The sequence below is a fragment of the Salvelinus sp. IW2-2015 genome, linkage group LG18, assembly GCF_002910315.2.
Source record: "Salvelinus sp. IW2-2015 linkage group LG18, ASM291031v2, whole genome shotgun sequence".
Taxonomy (NCBI): domain Eukaryota; kingdom Metazoa; phylum Chordata; class Actinopteri; order Salmoniformes; family Salmonidae; genus Salvelinus; species Salvelinus sp. IW2-2015.
This window is the reverse complement of record NC_036858.1, coordinates 3,633,079-3,653,238: the sequence shown is the minus strand read 5'-3', so window position 1 is coordinate 3,653,238 and position 20,160 is coordinate 3,633,079. Positions and strand designations below refer to the sequence as shown.

The following is a 20,160-nucleotide window of genomic DNA, read 5'->3' as shown; positions in this document are numbered from 1 at the left end:
CGCGTCATAATACCGATTAAAACACGGAAATGGTTCCAATGGTTTTCCCGCCATTCATTTTTCACATTGTGAATAAATAAAAAAGTATAATTAATTGTGTTTGGTGTAGGTTTACCTTGGCATGACGTTTTAATAGCCGTGTAATTCTCTCTCAGACAAGGTGAGTTTTATCAATTAATTCGCCTCAATTTACTCTTAAAAATTCGCAATGCTAATTATTGATGAAAGTTACCTTGTCAGAGAGAGATTTGCGTGGTTATCGAAATGTCATGCCAGGGTAATCCTACACGAAACACAGACTTTATATGAAGTAGTTATAAAATCCCAGATGGAACAATTGGAACCATTTCCGGGTTTTATGACTCATACTGTGACACTCAACAGTAAATAGTATGAAGTAAGTAGTAGATTTTTTTTGGGGGGGGGCTGGTTGCTGTTGGCCGGGGTAGTGATAACCAGGTGGAAAGCATGGCCGGCCGCAGAAAAATGCTTATTGATATTCTCGATTATCGTAGATTTATCGGTGGTGACAGTGTTTCCTAGCCTCAGTGCAGTGGGCAGCTGGGAGGAGGTGCTCTTATTCTCCATGGATTTTACAGTGTCCCAAAACTTTTTGGAATTAGTGCTACAGGATGCAAATTTCTGTTTGAAAAAGCTAGCCTTTGCTTTCCTAACTGACTGTGTATATTGGTTCCTGGCGTCCCTGAAAAGTTGCATATCGCGGGGGCTATTCGATGCTAATGCAGTACACCACAGGATGTTTTTGTGTTGGTCAAGGGCAGTCAAGTCAGGAGTGAACCAGGGGCTACAGTGGGGCAAAAAAGTATTTAGTCAGCCACCATAGTGCAAAGTCTCCCACTTAAAAGATGAGAGAGGCCTGTAAATTTTCATACATAGGTACACTTCAACTATGACAGACAAAATGAGAGAAAAAAATCCAGAAAATCACATTGTAGGATTTTTTATGAATTTATTTGCAAATTATGGTGGAAAATAAGTATTTGGTCAATAACAAACAAGCAAGGATTTGCTGGCTCTCACAGACCTGTAACCCCTTCTTTAAGAGGCTCCTCTGTCCTCCACTCGTTTACCTGTATTAATGGCACCTGTTTGAACTTGTTATCAGTATAAAAGACACCTGTCCCACAACCTCAAACAGTCACACTCCAAACTCCACTATGGCCAAGACCAAAGAGCTGTCAGAAGGACACCAGAAACAAAATTGTAGACCTGCACCAGGCTGGAGACTGAATCTGCAATAGGTAAGAGCAGCTTGGTTTGAGAAATCAACTGTGGGAGCAATTATTAGGAAATGGAAGACATAACAAGACCACTGATAATCTCCCTCGATCTGGGGCTCCACGCAAGATCTCACCGCCCGTGGGGTCAAAATGATCACAAGAGCGGTGAGCAAAAATCCCAGAACCACACGGGGGGACCTAGTGAATGACCTGCAGAGAGCCTGGGACCAAAGTAACAAAGCCTACCATCAGTAACACACTACGCCGACCAGGGACTCAAATCCTGCAGTGCCAGACGTGTCCCTGCTTAAGCCAGTAAATGTCCAGGCCCATCTGAAGTTTTGCTAGAGAGCATTTGGATGATCCAGAAGAAGATTGGGAGAATGTCAGATGAAACCAAAATATAACTTTTTGGTAAAAACTCAACTCGTCGTGTTTGGAGGACAAAGAATGCTGAGTTGCATCCAAAGAACACCATACCTACTGTGAAGCATGGGGGTGCGACAAATCATGCTTTGGGGCTGTTTTTCTTCTGGCAAAGGGACCAGGAAACTGATCCGTGTAAAGGAAAGAATGAATGGGGCCATGTTATCGTGAGATTTTAAGTGAAAACCTCCTTCCATCAGCAGGGCATTGAAGATGAAACATGGCTGGGTCTTTCAGCATGACAATGATCCCAAACACACCGGCCCGGGCAACGAAGGAGTGGCTTCGTAAGAAGCATTTCAAGGATCCTGGAGTGGCCTAGCCAGTCTCCAGATCTTAACCCCATAGAAAATCTTTGGAGGGAAGTTGAAAGTCCGTGTTGCCCAGCAACAGCCCCAAAAACATCACCTGCTCTAGAGGAGAATCTGCATGGGAGGAATGGGCCAAAATACCAGCAACAGTGTGTGAAAACCTTGTAAGACTTATAGAAAACGTTTGACCTCTGTCATTGCCAACAAAGGGTATATAAAGTAATTGAGATAAACTTTTGTTATTGACCAAATACTTATTTTCCACCATAATTTGCAAATAAATTCATTAAAAATCCTACAATGTGATTTTCTGGATTTTTTTTCCTAATTTTGTCTGTCATAGTTGAAGTGTACCTATGATGAAAATTACAGGCCTCTCTCATATTTTTAAGTGGGAGAACTTGCACAATTGGTGGCTGACTAAATACTTTTTTGCCCCACTGTATATCTGTTCTTAGTTCTACATTTTGTGAATGGGGCATGCTTATTTAAGATGGTGAGGAAAGCACTTTTAAAGAACACCCAGGCACCCTCTACTGACGGGATGAGGCCAATATCCTTCCAGGATACCCGGGCCAGGTCGATTAGAAAGGCCTGGTCGCTGAAGGGTTTTAGGGAGCGTTTGACAGTGCTGAGGGGTGGTCGTTTGACCGCGGTCCCATTACGGACGTAGGCAATGAGGCAGTGATCGCTGAGATCCTGGTTGAAGACAGCAGAGGTGTATTTGGAGGGCAAGTTGGTCAGGATGATATCTATGAGGGTGCCCATGTTTACAGATGTAGGGTTGTACCTGRTAGGGTCCCTGATCATTTGTGTGAGATTTAGGGCATCTAGCTTAGATTGTAGGACGGCCGGGGTGTTAAGCATATCCCAATTTAGGTCACCTAACAGTACGAACTCTGAAGATAGATGGGGGGCAATTAATTCACATATGGTGTCCAGGGCACAGCTGGGGGCTGAGTGGGGTCTATAACAAGTGGCAATGGTGAGAGACTTGTTTCTGGAAAGGTAGATTTTTAAAAGTAGAAGCTCGAACTGTTTGGACACAGACMTGGATAGTAAGACAGAACTCTGCAGGCTAACTCTGCAGTAGATTGCAACTCCGCCCCCTTTGGCAGTTCTATCTTGACGGAAAATGTTGTAGCTGGGGATGGAGATTTCAGAATTTGTTGTGGCTTTCCTAAGCCAGGATTCAGACAAGGCTAGGGCATCAGGGTTGGCGGAGTGTGCTAAAGCAGTGAATAAAATAAACTTAGGGAGGAGGCTTCTGATGTTAACATGCATGAAACCAAGGCTTTTACGGTTACAGAAGTCAACAAATGAGAGCGCCTGGGGAATAGGTGTAGAACTGGGGGCTACAGGGTCTGGGTTAACCTCTACATTACCAGAGGAACAGAGGAGGAGTAGGATAAGGGTACGGCTAAAGGCTATCAGAACTGATCGTCTAGTGCGTTGGGAACAGAGAATAAAAGGAGCAGATTTCTGGGAGTGGTAGAATAGATTCAGGGCATAATATACAGACAAGGGTATGGTAGGATGTGAGTCCAGTGGAGGTAAACCTAGGCATTGAGTGACGATGGGAGAGGTGGCGTCTCTGGAGGCACCAGTTAAGCCAGGTGAGGTCTCTGCATGCGTGGGAGGTGGGACAAAAGATCTATCTAAGGCATGTTGAGCAGGACTGGGGGCTCTACAGTAAAATAAAACAATAATAACTAACCGAAACAGCAGTAGACAAGGCATATTGACATTAGAGATAGGCATAAAGCAATCATGGGTGTTTGTCGGAAGAGCTAACACAAAAACGTGTAAATGGCGATGAATGGGCAGAGAGGGTCAGTTAGGTACATACAGGACCTGAGTTCGAGGCTGGGGCCAACAGATAAACAAATGACATACAGTGTTAATGAACAGACCAGCAGGCATAAGCTGTGTAGCCGAGTGATCATAGGGTCGATGAGCAACAATAGGTGATTCAAGGAGCATTAACTGACTTGCCTAGTTAAATAAAGGTTTAAAAAAAAAAATAAGAAATAATCGGCAGGCACTTTGACTTTGTGGCTGTGCTATCTAGTGGAAACAGGTTCACTGGTTGCCGGCTTATCAACTAGTCGTGCAGCCAATTAATCATAATAATGTCCGTAACGCGCAAATGGATGGCATCTGGAAACCATGTTTTGATGTATTTGATGCCATTCGACTGATTCGCACACAGTTGTTTCCACAAGCCCGTTCTCCCCAATTAAGGTACCACCAACCTCCTATGGGCTACAGCTACCCATACTGTAGGAAAACGGGTCTGTCAGCCAGAACAGTCGCGAAGCGATTTGGCCTAACAGAATTTGATTTAAAAGCGAATTACCTTGATATGCCTTGATAAAACAATGACATTATAAACGAAAGTCCCTTAAATAGGGGACTTAATGTTTTTTTCTGATAGGAATATTTTTCATAACAGGTGTAAGGCAGGTGTGTTACCTGCTCATATAACCTGTAGCCACTCCAGGGGAAGACTGGGACAATTCGGCCCTAGAATTTTATCCACACCAGACCACATCACTGCGCACCGCAAACTCATTATTACCGGTGCCACTAACTTTACAGTTGGTGGCAGCAGCCCATGATTTGTTGGACCCATATCATGAGTAGGCTGAACATCTTATAAAGTAATTCAGAAGTTGTTTCATCTAACACGTCCAAGCAGGATATTTTGATGTGCAACCGAATCCAGTGATAGTCATGGATTTTGGGTTGATATGTAGACTATAGTTGCAGATTTTGGAAATGATAATCGGATAGAAAAAATTGCCTATCTAGTAATTTTACAATCAGGTTTGGTAGCCTATGCTGTTGGTTGAACTTTCTGGCCTTGGGCATGGTTGTTCATGCAGTGGGTTGTTCATGCGGTGGTTACAATCTATTACTGATCACCACACAAGCAAACGAGTTTGGTACAGGGATAGAYTTTTACATGCCAAATCTCATTGGATACACCGTTTGATTATTGAAATATTGGATTAAATGTAACTTCAGAGTTGTTTTTTTCTTTATGAGGGCTAATCAGGGACGTCTGGTCATCCTAGTCAAAATAGGACTCCAGAATTTCCAGAATTTTTGGGGTTCAATAGAGATGAATTACATACATCTTTACGTGCACTAAYTAATATCATAGGCTAATTAATGTGGGGTTCAACACCTGAGGAAGTGGAAACTCAAAACCCACTGCTAACTTTAAATATAACACCCACTGCCAGTAGTCATGTATTCATCCAACAGTAAATGTAATGTCCTAAAAAACTTTGCAGTTGTAGGCTACTACCCATGTGGCCTTTAGGGCTATCCCCTCGCAATGGCCAGTCCGCATTTCACGCTCGCCACTCCATATCTCAAAGCCATATCAAATATAAAATAGTTGCTATTGAGCTGAATATTGAGAGTTGAGAAGTACAAATTATACCTACAGAAAGCTGAGACCCTCATCTCTTCGACAAGGGGACGAAGCTTCCAAAGCTGTGTTTTTACATTTTGAAATGTTATATGATCAGACTGCATTTTTCTCTCGAGCTATGGGGGTAGAGGAGAGTGGCTCGCTCATCACAGCAGCATGGCCCAGCAAGGGCACAGGCACAGGAGCAGGGCAGACACTTTCATTACAGGAATCATGAGGATAATGCACTTTTACTGTTTGACCAAATCATGGTTTTAGCCACCCAAAAAATAGGACGTTTTGAGTGAGGTTACAATGTAGATTGTGCTCTTTCTACATGTACAGTGGCTTGCGAAATTATTCATCCCCCTTGGCATTTTTCCTATTTTGTTGCCTTAMAACCTGAAATTAAAATKTATTTGGGGGAGGGTTTGTATCATTTGATTTACACAACATGCCTACCACTTTGAAGATGCAAAATAATTTTTATTGTGAAACAAACAAGAAATAAGACCMAAAAAAATGAAATCTTGAGCGTGCATAACTATTCACCCCCCCAAAGTCAATACTTTGTAGAGGCACCTTTTGCAGCAATTACAGCTGCAAGTCTCTTGGGGTATGTCTCTATAAGCTTGGCACATCTAGCCACTGGGATCTTTGCCCATTCTTCAAGGCAGAACTGCTCCAGCTCCTTCAAGTTGGATGGATTCCGCTGGTGTACAGCAATCTTTAAGTCATACCACAGATTCTCAATTGGATTGAGGTCTGGGCTTTGACTAGAACATTCCAAGACATTTAAATGTTTCCCTTAAACCACTCGAGTGTTGCTTTAGCAGTATGCTTTGGGTCATGGTCCTGCTGGAAGGTGAACCTCCGTCCCAGTCTCAAATCTCTGGAAGACTGAAACAGGTTTCCCTCAAGAATTTCCCTGTATTTAGCGCCATCCATCATTCCTTAAATTCTGACTAGTTTCCCAGTCCCTGCTGATGAAAAACACCCCCATGATGCTGCCACCACCATGCTTCACTGTGGGGATGTTGTTCTCGGGGTGATGAGAGGTGTTGGGTTTGCATCAGACATAGCGTTTTCCTTGATGTCCAAAAAGCTAAATTTTWGTCTCATCTGACCAGAGTACCTTCTTCCATATGTTTGAGGAATCTCCCACATGCCTTCTGGCGAACACCAAGCATGTTTGCATATTTTTTTCTTTAAGCAACGGCTTTTTCTGGCCACTCTTCCATTAAGGCCAGCTCTGTGGAGTGTACGGCTTAAAGTGGTCCTATGGACAGATACTCCAATCTCCGCTGTGGAGCTTTGCAGCTCCTTCAGGGTAATCTTTGGTCTCTTTGTTGCCTCTCTGATTAATGCCCTCCTTGCCTGGTCCGTGAGTTTTGGTGGGTGGCCCTCTCTTGGCAGGTTTGTTGTGGTGCCATATTCTTTCCATTTTTAACAATGGATTTAATGGTGCTCCATGGGATGTTCAAATTTCTGATATTTTTTATAACCCAACCCTGATCTGTACTTCTCCACTACTTTGTCCCTGACCTGTTTGGAGAGCTCCTTGGTCTTCATGGTGCCACTTGCTTGGTGGTGCCCCTTGCTTAGTAGTGTTGCAGACTCTGGAGCCTTTCAGAACAGGTGTATACATACTGAGAGCATGTGACACTTAGATTGCACACAGGTGGACTTTATTTAACTAATTATGTGACTTCTGAAGGTAATTGGTGGCGACAGATTGTTTTTAGCGGCTTCATAGCAAAGGGGGTGAATACATATGCACGCACCATTTTTCCGTTGTTTTTTTAAACCATTTTGTGTATGTCCATTACATGAAGCCCAAATAAAAATGAATTTCAATTACAGGTTGTRATACAACAAAATAGGAAAAACGCCAAGGGGGGTGAATACCTTTTGCAAGSCACTRTATTACAATCCATGATGTTGTCTATCTAACTGATGAGAGAGTTGGAGCAGGTCTCTGCTGATGTCACATTTGACATTGAATGTGTCTTTGCGTGACCTCAGCTCAGCCTATCAGAAAAAACGGTCCGGCCCATCTTGGTCGGGGGGCCGGCTGTTGTCCACTGATCAGCCAAAGGCTCATTATAGATTAGAATGGCCATGTCACCTTTCTCATTGTTCTATTTAGTATATCATTGTTTGTGTGTGTGTGTGTCAACTTTGACCAGACCACCCAACAACAAAAATGTCCAGCCCATCTGGCATTTTCCAGAATTGCCAGATGGCCAATCCGCCCCTGAGCCACTCTGATCCACTTTCACTATCAGTGACAGACYACTAGTGATAAGACTATTCAGCGGAAAGGAAGGCTGGGTTTCACTGAAACCTGTCATTGCAATGTTGAAACAGTTTGCCAATTATAACCAGATGTCCGCTTCTAGCATGGTGTTATCACCACACAAACAGAAAAAATACATTTAAAATACATTTTGTTTTTATTTATTTATTCACATTCATTAAATTTGTATTAATTTAAAATACATTTTTGCAATATACTGTATGTCAAAATGTTCAGAATTGGTCAAATAATATACATTTTTTAAATGTATTAGCATTGTATKTGTGTAAAAATGTATTTTAATTAAATATATTTAATAAGAAATACAGGGCCTTCGGAAAGTATTCAGAACCCTTGACTTTTTACACATTTTGTTACGTTACAGCCTTATTCTAAAATTAATCCTTGTATTTAGTTGTTTTAGTATTTGATATTGTTGCCGTAATTAATGGTTAGAAAGTTTGCTAGCTAGCGTAGCCTCATGCTTGGCGACTGTGTAGAATTGTGTAACATTTATTATTACACTACTATAGTGGGTAATCTGTTGATATGTGTTGGACAACATACATACAATTTGATGGTTTTAGATTGCATACCTTTTGTAAGTGAAATGCCTTTATTTTGGTACAGATACTAATTCATTGAATAACAATATCTATATGTACTGTTAAAGAGACTGAATATAAGATATAAAAGTATGTGAATGAATATTTTTCTATTAATAATGACTGTGAATTTAAATTTTTCTATAAAACAAGTGTAATGAACCTGACAATTGACCCTTGACACTTGTGGATAAAAAAATAAAAAAAATAATAATTCTTCAAGCTCTGTCAAATTGGTTGTTGATCATTGCCAGACAATCATTTTCAGGTTTTGATATAGATTTTCAAGCCGATTTAAGTCAAAACTGTATTCACGGTCTTCTTGGTAAGCAACTCCAGTGTAGATTTGGCCTTGCGTCTTAGGTTATTGTCCTGCTGATAGGTGAATTTGTCACACCCTGATCTGTTTCACCTGTACTTGTTATTGTCTCCACCCCCTCTAGGTGTCACTTGTTTTCCCCAGTGTATTTATCCCTGTGTTTCCTTTCTCTCTGTGCCAGTTTGTCTTGTATGTCCCGTACTCCTACCTTTGCTATTCTCCTTTTTCTAGTCCTGCCGGTTTTGACCCTTGTCTGTTTCTGGACTCTGTACCCGCCTGCCTGACCAGTCTGCCTGCCTTGACCTCGAGCCTGTCTGCCACGCTGGTCCTCCTGGACTCTGAACTGGTTTTGACCTTTTGTCTGTCCACAACCATTCTCTTCCCTACTCCTTTTTGGTTTATTAAACACCATAAACTCCAACCATCTGCCTCCTGTGTCTGCATCTGGGTCTCGCCTTGTGTCATGATAGAATTAATCTCCCAGTGTCTGCTGGAAAGCAGACTAAACCAGGTTAACCTCTAGGATTTTGCCTGTGCTTAGCTCCATTTAGTTTATTTTTTATCCTGAAAACCTCCCCCATCCTTAACGATTACAATCATACCCATAACATGATGGCGCCACCATTATGCTTGAAAATTTGGAGAGTGGTACTCAGTAATGTGTTGTATTGGATTTGTCCCAAACATAACACTGTATTCAGGACCAAAAGTTCATTGCTTTACCACCTTTTTTGCAGTATTACTTTAGTGCCTTGTTAAAAAAAGGATGCATGTTTTGGAATATTTTTTTTCTGGCTTCCTTCTTTTCACTATGTCAATTAGGTTAGTATTGTGGCATAACTACAATGTTGTTGATCCATCCTTAGTTTAAACTCAGTGACTGTTTTAATGTCACGATTGGCCTCCTGGTGAATTCCATGAGAAGTTTCCTTCCTCTCTGGCATCTGAGTCAGGAAGGACGCCTGTATCTTTGTAGTGGCTGGGTGTATTGATTCACCAATCAAAGTCTAACTTCACCATGCTTAAAGGGATATTCAATGTCTGCTTTTTTTTACCCATCAACCAATAGGTGCCCTTTGTGAGGCATTGGAAAACCTCCCTGTTTTTTGTGGTTGAATCTGTGTTTGAAATGCACCTTACAGATAATTGTATGTGTGGGGTACAGAGATGAAGTAGTCTTTCAAAATCATGTTATACACAATAATTGCACACAGAGTGAGTGTGACTTGGGTTAGGGGAAAACACAAAATATATTCACCAGCAAAAAGACACTGAAGGCTGGTCACCAGCACAAATACAACAAATGCTGGTCACCAGCACAAACACAACGAAGGCTGGTCACCATTGAAAACAAAATGAAGGCTGGTCACCAGTGAAAAGACAAGAAGCATGTTCACCAAATAAGAACAAAGGCTGGTCACCAGTGAAACAACCAAGGCTAGTCACCAATGCAAATACAATGAAGGCTGGTCAACAGTGAAAACACATTGAAGGCTGGTCACCAGTGAAAACACACAATGCTGGTCAACAGGAAAACACAACAAAGGCTGGTCACCAGTGAAAACACACACAATGCTGGTCACCAGCACAATCACCACGAACGCTGGTCACCAGCAAAAACACAATGAAAGCTGGTCACCAGCAGACACAATGAAGGCTGGTCACATCGAAGCAAAACGGTGGCTGGTCAACAGTGAAAACACAACGAAGGCCACACACACACACACACACACACACAAATCAAATGTTATTTGTCACATGCACCGAATACAACAGGTGTAGACTAAGGTGTAGGTGTAGACTACGTGGTGTAGGTGTAGACTACGGGTGTAGGTGTAGACTACAGGTGTAGGTGTAGACTGTAACTGTGGAATGTTGCTTATGAGCCTTCCGGTACGATGACGAATAAAAAAAAATGAATTGGTAACACAGAGGAATAAAATAGACAAGAATGGAGCTATATACAGGAAGTACCAGTCCAGATCTCAATGTGGAGCTATATACAGGAAGTACCAGTACGCAGATCAATGTGGAGTTATATACAGGGAGTATCAGTACCAGATCAATGTGGAGTTATATACAGGGAGTACCAATACCAGATCAATGTGGGAGTTATATACAGGGAGTACCAGTACCAGGTCAATGTGGAGCTATATACAGGAAGTACCAGATCAATGTGGAGTTATATACAGGGAGTACCAGTACCAGATCAATGTGGAGCTATATACAGGGAGTACCAGTACCAGGTCAATGTGGAGCTATATACAGGAAGTACCAGTACCAGATCAATGTGGAGTTATATACAGGGAGTACCAGTACCAGGTAAATGTGGAGTTATATACAGGAAGTACCAGATCAATGTGGAGTTTATATACAGGGAGTACCAGTACAGGTCAATGTGGAGGCTATAATACAGGAAGTACCAGTACCAGATCAATGTGGGAGTTATATACAGGGAGTACCAGTACCAGGTACAAATGTGGAGCTTATAATACAGGAAGTACCAAGATCAATGTGGAGTTATATACAGGGAGTACAGTACCAGATCAATGTGGAATTATATACAGGGAGTACCGAGTACTAGGTCAAGTGTGGACTATATCAGGAAGTAAGTACAGGAAGTGATGGAGTTTATATAGGGAGTACCAGTACAGGTCAATGTGGAGCTATATACAGGAAGTACCTGTCACGTTCCTGACCTGTTTCTGTTGTTTTGTATGTGTGTGATGTGTCAGGGCGTGAGTTTTGGGTGGGCAGTCTATGTTTGCTGTTCTATGTTGGTTTTGGGTTGCCTGGTATGGCTCTTAATTAGAGGCAGGTGTTTTGCGTTTTCCTCTAATTGAGAGTCATATTAAGGTAGGTTGTTCTCACACTGTTTGTTTGTGGGTGATTGTCTTCCGTGTCTGTGTCTGCGTACCACACGGGACTGTAGCGTTTGTTTCGTTCGTTTGTTATAGTCTGTACCTGTTCCTACGTGCTTCGTGTTTTATGATAGTACCTATGGTGTATGCATCTACATTCGTTTTTGTTATTTTGTAATCCTTCCCAGTGTTTGTTTCGTGTTCTCGATTGATTTAATAAATCATTATGTATTCAAAACCCGCTGCATTTTGGTCGAATCACTACTCCTCCTCTTCGTATGAAGGGGAGGAGGACCCGTTACAGAATCACCCACCAAACCCAGATCAAGCAGCGGTAGATCGGACAGCCACGACAGCAGCAGTGGGAAAAGGAGGATTGGACATGGGAAGAGATCCTGGACGGTAAAGGCCCTGGGCAGAGCCAGTGGAGTGTCGAAGAGAGCGGAGCTGGAGGCAGCGAAAGCGGAGAGGCGACGTTATGGAGGAGGAGCAAGCAAGCAGCTCGGCCCGTGAGTCACAGCAAAAATTTCTTGGGGGGGGGCTAAGGGGTGTGTGGCGAAGCCGGGTTGGATACCTGAGCCAACTCCGGGCTTTTGCCGTGGAGTAAGAGGGGGTCGTACTGGTCAGACACCGTGTTATGCGGTAAAGCGCACGGTGTCCCCCAGTACGCGTGCTTAGCCCATGCGGGCTATTCCACCTTGCCGCACTGGGAGGGCTAGGTTGGGCATCGAGCCGAGTGCCATGAAGCCGGCCCAACGTATCTGTTCCGAGTATCGTCTCCTCTGGGCCGGCGTACATGGCACCACTTACACGGTGGTGTCCCCGGTTCGACTGCATAGCCAGTGCGGGCTATTCCACCTCGCGTCCTGGCAGGGCTACGGGGACATTCAACGGTAAGGTGGGGAGGCTCGGTGCTCAAGAGCACGTGTCCTCTCACGGTCCGTGTATCCGGCGCCACCATATATTCCGGCCGCGACTGCGCAGACCAGCATACACCAGTGCCCGACAACAGCGCACCAGCTCCAGTGCACTCCAGACCCGCCTTTCCTCCCTCCACCACTTCTCCTATGGTGCGTGTCGTCTCGCCAGTGCCGCTCGCCGATCCGTAGTATTAAGTATCGGTGACAAACCACGACGCGCACTAGGCTGTCTCTCCGTCTCTCCCTAACCAGAACTGCCCGGTGCCCAGCGGCGCTGAACTGGCCCTGTCTGCCAACAGCGGCGCCTGAAACTGCGCGTCGTGAGCGGCAACCTGAACGCCGTCTGCCACGGCGCCTATGAATGCCGTCTGCCAACGGCGCTGAACTGCCATCGTCTGCCATGAGCTGCAAAGGGCTGCCGTCTGCCATGCGCCTGCAAGGCCGCCCGTCTGCCAAGACGCGTACAGAAGCCTGGCCGCGATGATCGCCGTGTGATTTTCAAGAGAGCACTTCCCGCCAGAGAGCCGGAGCCTTCACGCCACGGTAGGGCCTTTCACGCCTAGACCAGCGGATCACGCCGGAGCCTTCCCGGCCAGATCCGGATCAGCCGGCAGGCTCCGCCAGACCGGGATCAGCCGGAGCCCTTTGCTACGCCATGTACACGCGGAATCAACTGGTGCCGCGGCTATGTTCTTTCCCGCCATAACGCCGGCGGGTATCAGGCCGGGTCCGTAGTCTATCCGCTCTCAGTTATGTACCGGGTATGTAGCTTTCTCTGGTATCTCTTTGTCGCAGGATCGTGTTCCGCGATCCAGTAACAGTCGTTCTCGCAGACTCCGGAGCAGTTTCACGGAAGCTCTCTTTGTCCTCTGTCTCGTTCCGGTCAGGTATCAGGCGAGCTCTCTTCCGCCTAGGTTAGTTTTGCCGGCCAGCCCTTCCGTATGCCTCCCGCACAGTTGTTCTAATAATGTTTCTGGACCTAGCTCTGTGGTCAGTTCCGGTCCCGCCCACTAAGACCGGTACCGCATTCAGGCCGTCCGTTCCCTAGTATTCTCGTGACCAGATCCTCGTGTTATATCCCTCACTCTTTACCCCCGGCCAAGGAATCGAAGAGCACGACGCGGGGCTCGGCGTGTGGACAGACGCTTGACGTACCAGCCGAGTTGCCGTACAGCTATACCTGTTGGGTCCAGGCAGCCTTCAGAGCCGTACAGTCCCAGGACCAGCCTTCAAGGCGTCCAGTCCATGACAGCCTTCAGAGCCGTCCAGCCAGGACCAAAGCTCTTCAGAACGGTCAAGCTAACAGGCCGTCCGAGGCAGCCCAGCACTTCAGAGCCGCTAAGACGCAGCCAAGAAGCGTCCAGCCAGGACCAGCCAAGCCGTCCGCCAGGACCAGCCGAGCGTCCAGCAGGACAGCCAGAGCCGTCCAGCCAGGACCAAGCCAGAGCCGTCCAGAGCCCAGGACCAGCCGGCGATCAGCCAGGACCAGAGAGTCCGCGAGCCATGAGCCAGTCCAGAGTCAGCCGAGCCATGACCAGCCAGAGTCAGCGAGCCTGACCAGCCAGAGGTCAGCGAGCCATGACCAGCCAGAGCCGTCAGCGAGCCATGACCAGCCAGAAGCCGTCAGCCGAGCCATGACCAGCCAGAGCCGTCAGCGAGCCATGACCAGCCAGAGCCGTCAGCGAGCATACCCATGACTCAGCTTCAGAGCCGTCCAGCCAGGACCAGCCAGAGCCGTCCAGCCAGGACAGCCGAGAGCCGTCCAGCAGGACAGGCAGAGCCGTCCAGCCAGGACCAGCCAGGCCGTTCCAGCCAGGACCAGCCAGAGTCAGCGAGCCATGACCAGCCAGAGTCAGCGAGCCATGACCAGCCAGAGCCGTCAGCGAGCCATGACCAGCCAGACGCGTCAGCGTGCCATGACAGCCAGAGCCGTCAGCGAGCCATGACCAGCCAGAAGCCGTCAGCGAGCCATGACCAGCCAGAGCCGTCAGCGGAGCCCATGACCAGCCAGAGCCGTCAGCGAGCCATGACCAGCCAGAGAGCCGTCAGCGAGCCATGACCAGCCAAGAGCCGTCAGCGGAGCCATGACCAGCCCAGAAGCCGTCCATCCAGCCCAGGACCTGCCAGAGTCCCTCAGCCCGGGACTGCAGAGTCCTCAGCCCGACTGCCAGTAGTCCCTCAGCCCGGACCTGCCAGAGTCCCTCAGCCCGGACCTGCCAGAGTCCCTCAGCCCGGACCTGCCACGCACGTCTCAGCCGGATCCTCAAGAGTCCGTCAGCCCGGACCTGCAGAGTCCCTCAGCCAGGCCCTGCCAGAGTCCCTCAGCCCGGAGCTGCTCGCCCCTTATCCCGATGGCTGCCCTCTTCATTTAGGTGGGTTTAGTTGGAGGGTGGTCATTGGGAGGGGGGATACAGAAACGGGGAGGTGACTATGGTGGGTGGTGGGGACAGGCGTCCGGAGCCTGAGCCACCACCGTGGTCAGATGCCCACCCAGACCCTCCCTTGAGACTTTGTTGCTGGTGCGCCGGGCGTTCGCACCTTGAGGGGGGGGTCTGTCACGTTCCTGACCTGTTTTCTGTTGTTTTGTATGTGTGTGATGGTCAGGGCGTGAGTTTGGGTGGGCAGTCTATGTGTTTGCTGTTTCTATGTTGGTTTTGGGTTGCCTGGTATAGGGCTCTTAATTAGGGCAGGTGTTTTGCGTTTTCGCTCTAATTGAGAGTCATATTAAGGTAGGTTGTTCTCACTGTTTGTTTTGTGGGTGATTGTCTTCGTGTCTGGTGTCTGCGCTACCACACGGGACTGTAGCGTTTGTTCGTTCGTTTGTTATAGTCTGTACCTGTTCCTACGTGCTTCGTGTTTTATGTAAGTACTCATGGTGTAGGTCAGTCTACATTCGTATTTTGTAATCCTTCCCAGTGTTTGTTTCGTGTCTCGTCGATTGATTTAATAAATCATTATGTATTCAAACCCGCTGCATTTGTGTCAAATCACTACTCCTCCTCTTCGTATGAAGGGGAGGAGGAACACCGTTACAGTACCGAGATCAATGTGGAGTTATATACAGGGAGTACCAGTACCAGATCAATGTTGGAGCTATATACAGGAAGTACCAGTACCAGATCAATGTGGAGTTATATACAGGGAGTACCAGTAACCAGATCAATGTGGAGTTATAGACAGGGAGTATCAGTACCAGATCAATGTGGAGTTATATACAGGGAGTACCGTACCAGATCAATGTGGAGTTATATACAGGGAGTACCAGTACCAGATCAATGTGGAGTTATAATACAGGAAGTACAAGTACCTAGATCATGTGCAGAGGTATGAGGTATTTGAGGTAGATACTGTATGTACATGAAAGCGGGTAAGTGACTAGGCATCAGGATAGATAATAGGTATTTGAGGTAGATATGTACATGAAGGAGGGTAAAGTGACTAGGCATCAGGATAGATAAATAATAAGGTATTAATAAGTATTTGAGGTAGATATGTACATGAAGGCAGGGTAAAGTGACTAGGCATCAGGATAGATAAGAGTAAAATAAAGAACAGAGTAGCAGCAGCAAATGTGTGTGTGGTGTGTGTGGTGTGTAGTTTTGATATATATATATCATCTTGTGAGTGTGCATACAGTCAGTGCAAGATACCCACTGGGCAGACGTCAATTGAACGTCTATTGGTTTCAATGTTAATGGTTCATTGAAATGACATAGAAACAACATTGATTCAACCTGTATGTGCCTAGTGGGTAGGGTCAGTGCAGATAGACTGTGTAACCATTAATTAACTATTTAGCAGTCTTATGACTTGGTGGTAGAAGCTGTCTTGGAGCCTGTTGYTCCGAGAGCAGATGCTCCCGTACCTTTTGCCAGATGGTAGCAAAGTGAACARTCTATGGGTTGGGTGGCTGGATTCTTAGGCAATTTTTCGGGCCYTCCTCTGTAACCGCATGATATGGAGGTCCTGAATGGCAGGGAGCTTGGCCCCGGTGACGTACTGGRCTGTCCGCACCACCCTCTGTAGCAATCGAGGGTGGTGCATTTCCCATACCRAGTGGTGATACAGCCAATCAAGATGATCAAGACTCCTGAGGGGGGAAAGGCGTTGTAGTGCCCTCTACACGACTGTGTGGGTGTGTGTGGAATATGTTTTAAGTCCTAAGCTTCATTGATATGGATGGGGGCGTGCTCATGTAGATTGTGTTTAAACAAACTTTCAAAAATGAAAAAACTATTTTTTACTTCAAAGTAAAAAATGGCCTGGATTATTATTTTTTTAATTCAAATGAATTTCGTTGTAAGCAATTATTGTCCTTTACTGTGTAATGTATCTCACCTGTGGTGCCTTTCAGATGCCTACGGGTGCCTACAGGGTAAAACATTGCCATTTAACCAGTTTTGAAAGAAAAAACGGAACATTCTGCTCAATTGCACTCTATTATAAAACGCAAGGGTGCCAATATATCAGACTGCAACTGTATTCTCAGGCTCTCAATGGAGATTCAACATAAAGCGTGCCATTTAGTCCGGGAGTACGCTTAATCTGGGCCGTGGAAATCAACACACACAAATATCATTCATATTATTTTTATTGCGCCATTGGGAAAAATGTTGATTTTACATCTGAGCAATAATCGTTGCACACACACACACACACACACACACACACACACACACACACACTTTGCTCAGGGATTTGGTCAGTCTGAGAGAGCAGAGCTGCAGCTAATGAGATGACAAGATGCTAATCCTTAGGGCTAATGCTAATGCTACAGCTCTAAGTCACACACACACAGCCACCTGCCCATCTTGGGCTCAGAGAGAGTTAGAGAGCGAGACAGAAGAAGAAAGGAAGTGATAGAATGTGTGTGAGGGGAAAGAAGGGAATGAAGGAGAGCTGTACAAGAGGAGGAGCAGTATGAAGCAGGTAGAGTCAGGTGTGGAGGAGAGGTGTACAAGAGGAGGAGCAGTATGAAGCAGGTAGAGTCAGGTGNGGAGGAGCAGTATGAAGCAGGTAGAGTCAGGTGTGGAGGAGAGGTGTACAAGAGGAGGAGCAGTATGAAGCAGGTAGAGTCAGGTGTGGAGGAGAAGAGCAGTACAACAGGACTCATAAAGGTAAGACACTATAGAGTGTATCCCACGGTTGATAAAGAGTGAGTGTTCGTGAGTACAGGGTTGATTTCCACRGCCCAGATTAACCATACTCCTGTACTAGATGGCACGCTCAATATTGACTCTCCATTGAAAGTATTTTAGTCTGGGAATACAGTTGCGGTAAAATATTTTGKCACCCTTGTATTTTACAATGCGTGGCGCAGCGGTCTAAGGCACTGCATCTCAGTGCTAGAGGCGTTACTACASACCCTGGTTCAATTCTAGGCTGTACCACAACCAGCCGTGATTGGGAGTCGGGCGCCAATTGTGCGGCGCCATAGGGCCCAGCATCGTCCGGGGTTAGGGTTTGGCCGGGGTAGGCGGACATTGTAAATAAGAATTTGTTCTTAACTGACTTGCCTAGTTAAATTGAGCAGAATGTTTAGTTTTTTCTATCAAAACTGGTTAAATGGTCATGTTTTACCCTGTAGGCACCTGAAACGTACCACAGGTGAGATACATTACACAGTAAAGAACAATAATCGCTTCCAACCAAATGTATTTGAACTTTTTATAATTTACTTTGAAAGTTTTTTACTTTGAAGTGAAAAATCTTAATTTCAATTTAAAAAATATATGTTTTCTTGGTCCTGTGCAGTTGTAAATCAAACAAATAAATGTTTAAACACCAAAAGTGTTTAAATCGCAACTTATTTTAAAAGAAATAGTTAACCAAGCAAGGGTGCCAATATATTTAACCTCATCTGTAGGTTTAATCTGAGTGTGTGAAACTGGCCTAAAGCATTTGTAAGGTGAGGTCAGTTTGTGCGAGAGAGACAGGAGACAGAGGGGATGTGTGGGTTTGACTGGGGACTAATGTGGATCTGTGTTGTGTGTTTTTCTTTCCAATAGCAGGCAGTTTGACTGGGTTTTCGAAAGCTTCTCAGCTATCTGGGAGGTTTAATACACCCACAAACACACTGTCTGGCACAGACACAGGACACAGGACAAACACTCAGTTGGCGTGGTCATGTGGCTTTGTATTTTTTCAATTCATCGCTAACTCAATTATAGGATCCAGAGAGCTAAACTTAGTTGAATTGTTTTCCATGAGCCTATTGTTGTTCTCTTCAGCTGGTCAGTGCTGGTCAGTGCTGGTCAGTGCTTGTTGGGTGCTGCTCAATGTGGTCTGACTAGCATTGTTTAATGCTGGGCATACACTACACAACTTCTAAAATCTTAACTTAGACGTGCTCACATTTCCCCATTTCTTTCCGTTTATCCTCAACCCCAGGACGTGGGTGCTCACATTACACAATGATTTCCTAGTTGATCCTGCCCTGCGTTACTTGGTTGTCGTGTGAAAAGAATGCAGATGCAAACAGTGAGCTGCTTTATTAGTGTGCATACATTATTATTGCAGAAAAAATTGATAAAACTCAACTCTGGATCTGTTAGTTGGATATGAGGGTCTGGGTGGTAAAGCTGATCTGACCAGCATGGTCTAGCTGGCAGACCAGCCTTCATGGTGTTTTTGCTGGTGACCAGCCTTCATGGTGTTTTCGTTGGTAACAGGCCTTCATTGTGTTTCTGCTGGTGACCAGCCTTCACTGTGTTTTGGACACTGGAGACCAGCATAAGCTAAAGAAAAACCATCATCAAGTCACAAACTGGCTAGCATAGTGATATATAATTACAATTGAAATCCTAGAGTGGATTTCCATAGTCTGCATTTAGAATGGCTGCCACAGTTTGAAAGATGAATGAATGAGAATACCTAAACCATCTAAACTGGAACAACCATTTCAGAAATGGGTGTAATAAATCCAACTAACAGATCGGATTGGTTTAGAAAAATGTACGTTATTTATATTTTTGGGGCATTACGTCCAAAGCTTTGTTTCGCCGAACAACCACCTGATTGCTTTGGTATTGGTTTCGGGTCAAAGACAAAAATGCTACTCTGCGCACGTGCTACGGGGTGTGGGACGTCATCTATAATAATTAGGCTGCTCTAAATGATTTTGACCAGCAGGTGCCACTAGCGTACACTGTGTTGATCAAAGTCTCGAGTAATGAATCTATTTTCAACACAATTGGTTGTAAAGGCTTAATGGTTCAGGAAGCTTTGTTTCCCCATCACTAGTGAATGGGCAAGAAAAAAATATTGAAGTGCCTCTGAACGGGGTAGTAGATGCCAGGCGCACCGGTTTGAGTGTGTCAAGAACTGCAACGCTGCTGGGTTTTTGATGCTCAACAGTTTCCTGTGTGTATCAAGAATGGTCCACCACCCAAGGACACCCAGCCAACTTGACACACGAAAAACACAGCGGCTGGTCACCAGCGAAATCACAGAGAAGGCTGGTCACCAGCGAAAACACAACGAAGGCTGTTCGCCAGGGAAAAGACAATGAAGGGAGAGAGAGGAAGAGAGACAGAAGGGAGAGGAAGTGGCCACCTGTTAGGGCTAAATGATCTCTTAGGTAGGGGTGAGGTTAAGGTAGGTGAGGTTCAGGTAGGCGGGATGAGGCTCAGGGGTGCCGAGATTAAGAATAGGGGTCGAGGGTGGGTGAGGTACCAGGTAGGGGTGTACAGCTAGGCCGGTGAGGGTAAGGGTGAGGGGTAAGGTAGGTGGAAGGGTTACAGGGTAGGGGTGAG

At 45.6% G+C, this 20,160-nt stretch overlaps 1 protein-coding gene across 1 annotated transcript in view; it reads left to right on the top strand.

The window, feature by feature from the left end:
• The first annotated feature begins 12,227 nt into the window (after positions 1 to 12,227).
• LOC111977541 (G protein-regulated inducer of neurite outgrowth 2-like) overlaps positions 12,228 to 20,160 on the top strand; it is a 12,402-nt gene continuing 4,469 nt past the window's right edge. The window contains exons 1-3 of the mRNA XM_070448217.1: positions 12,228 to 12,379; positions 12,910 to 13,063; positions 13,510 to 14,083. Of these exons, the coding sequence (XP_070304318.1) occupies positions 12,228 to 12,379; positions 12,910 to 13,063; positions 13,510 to 14,083 (880 nt within the window). The remainder of the gene's footprint in view (positions 12,380 to 12,909; positions 13,064 to 13,509; positions 14,084 to 20,160) is intronic.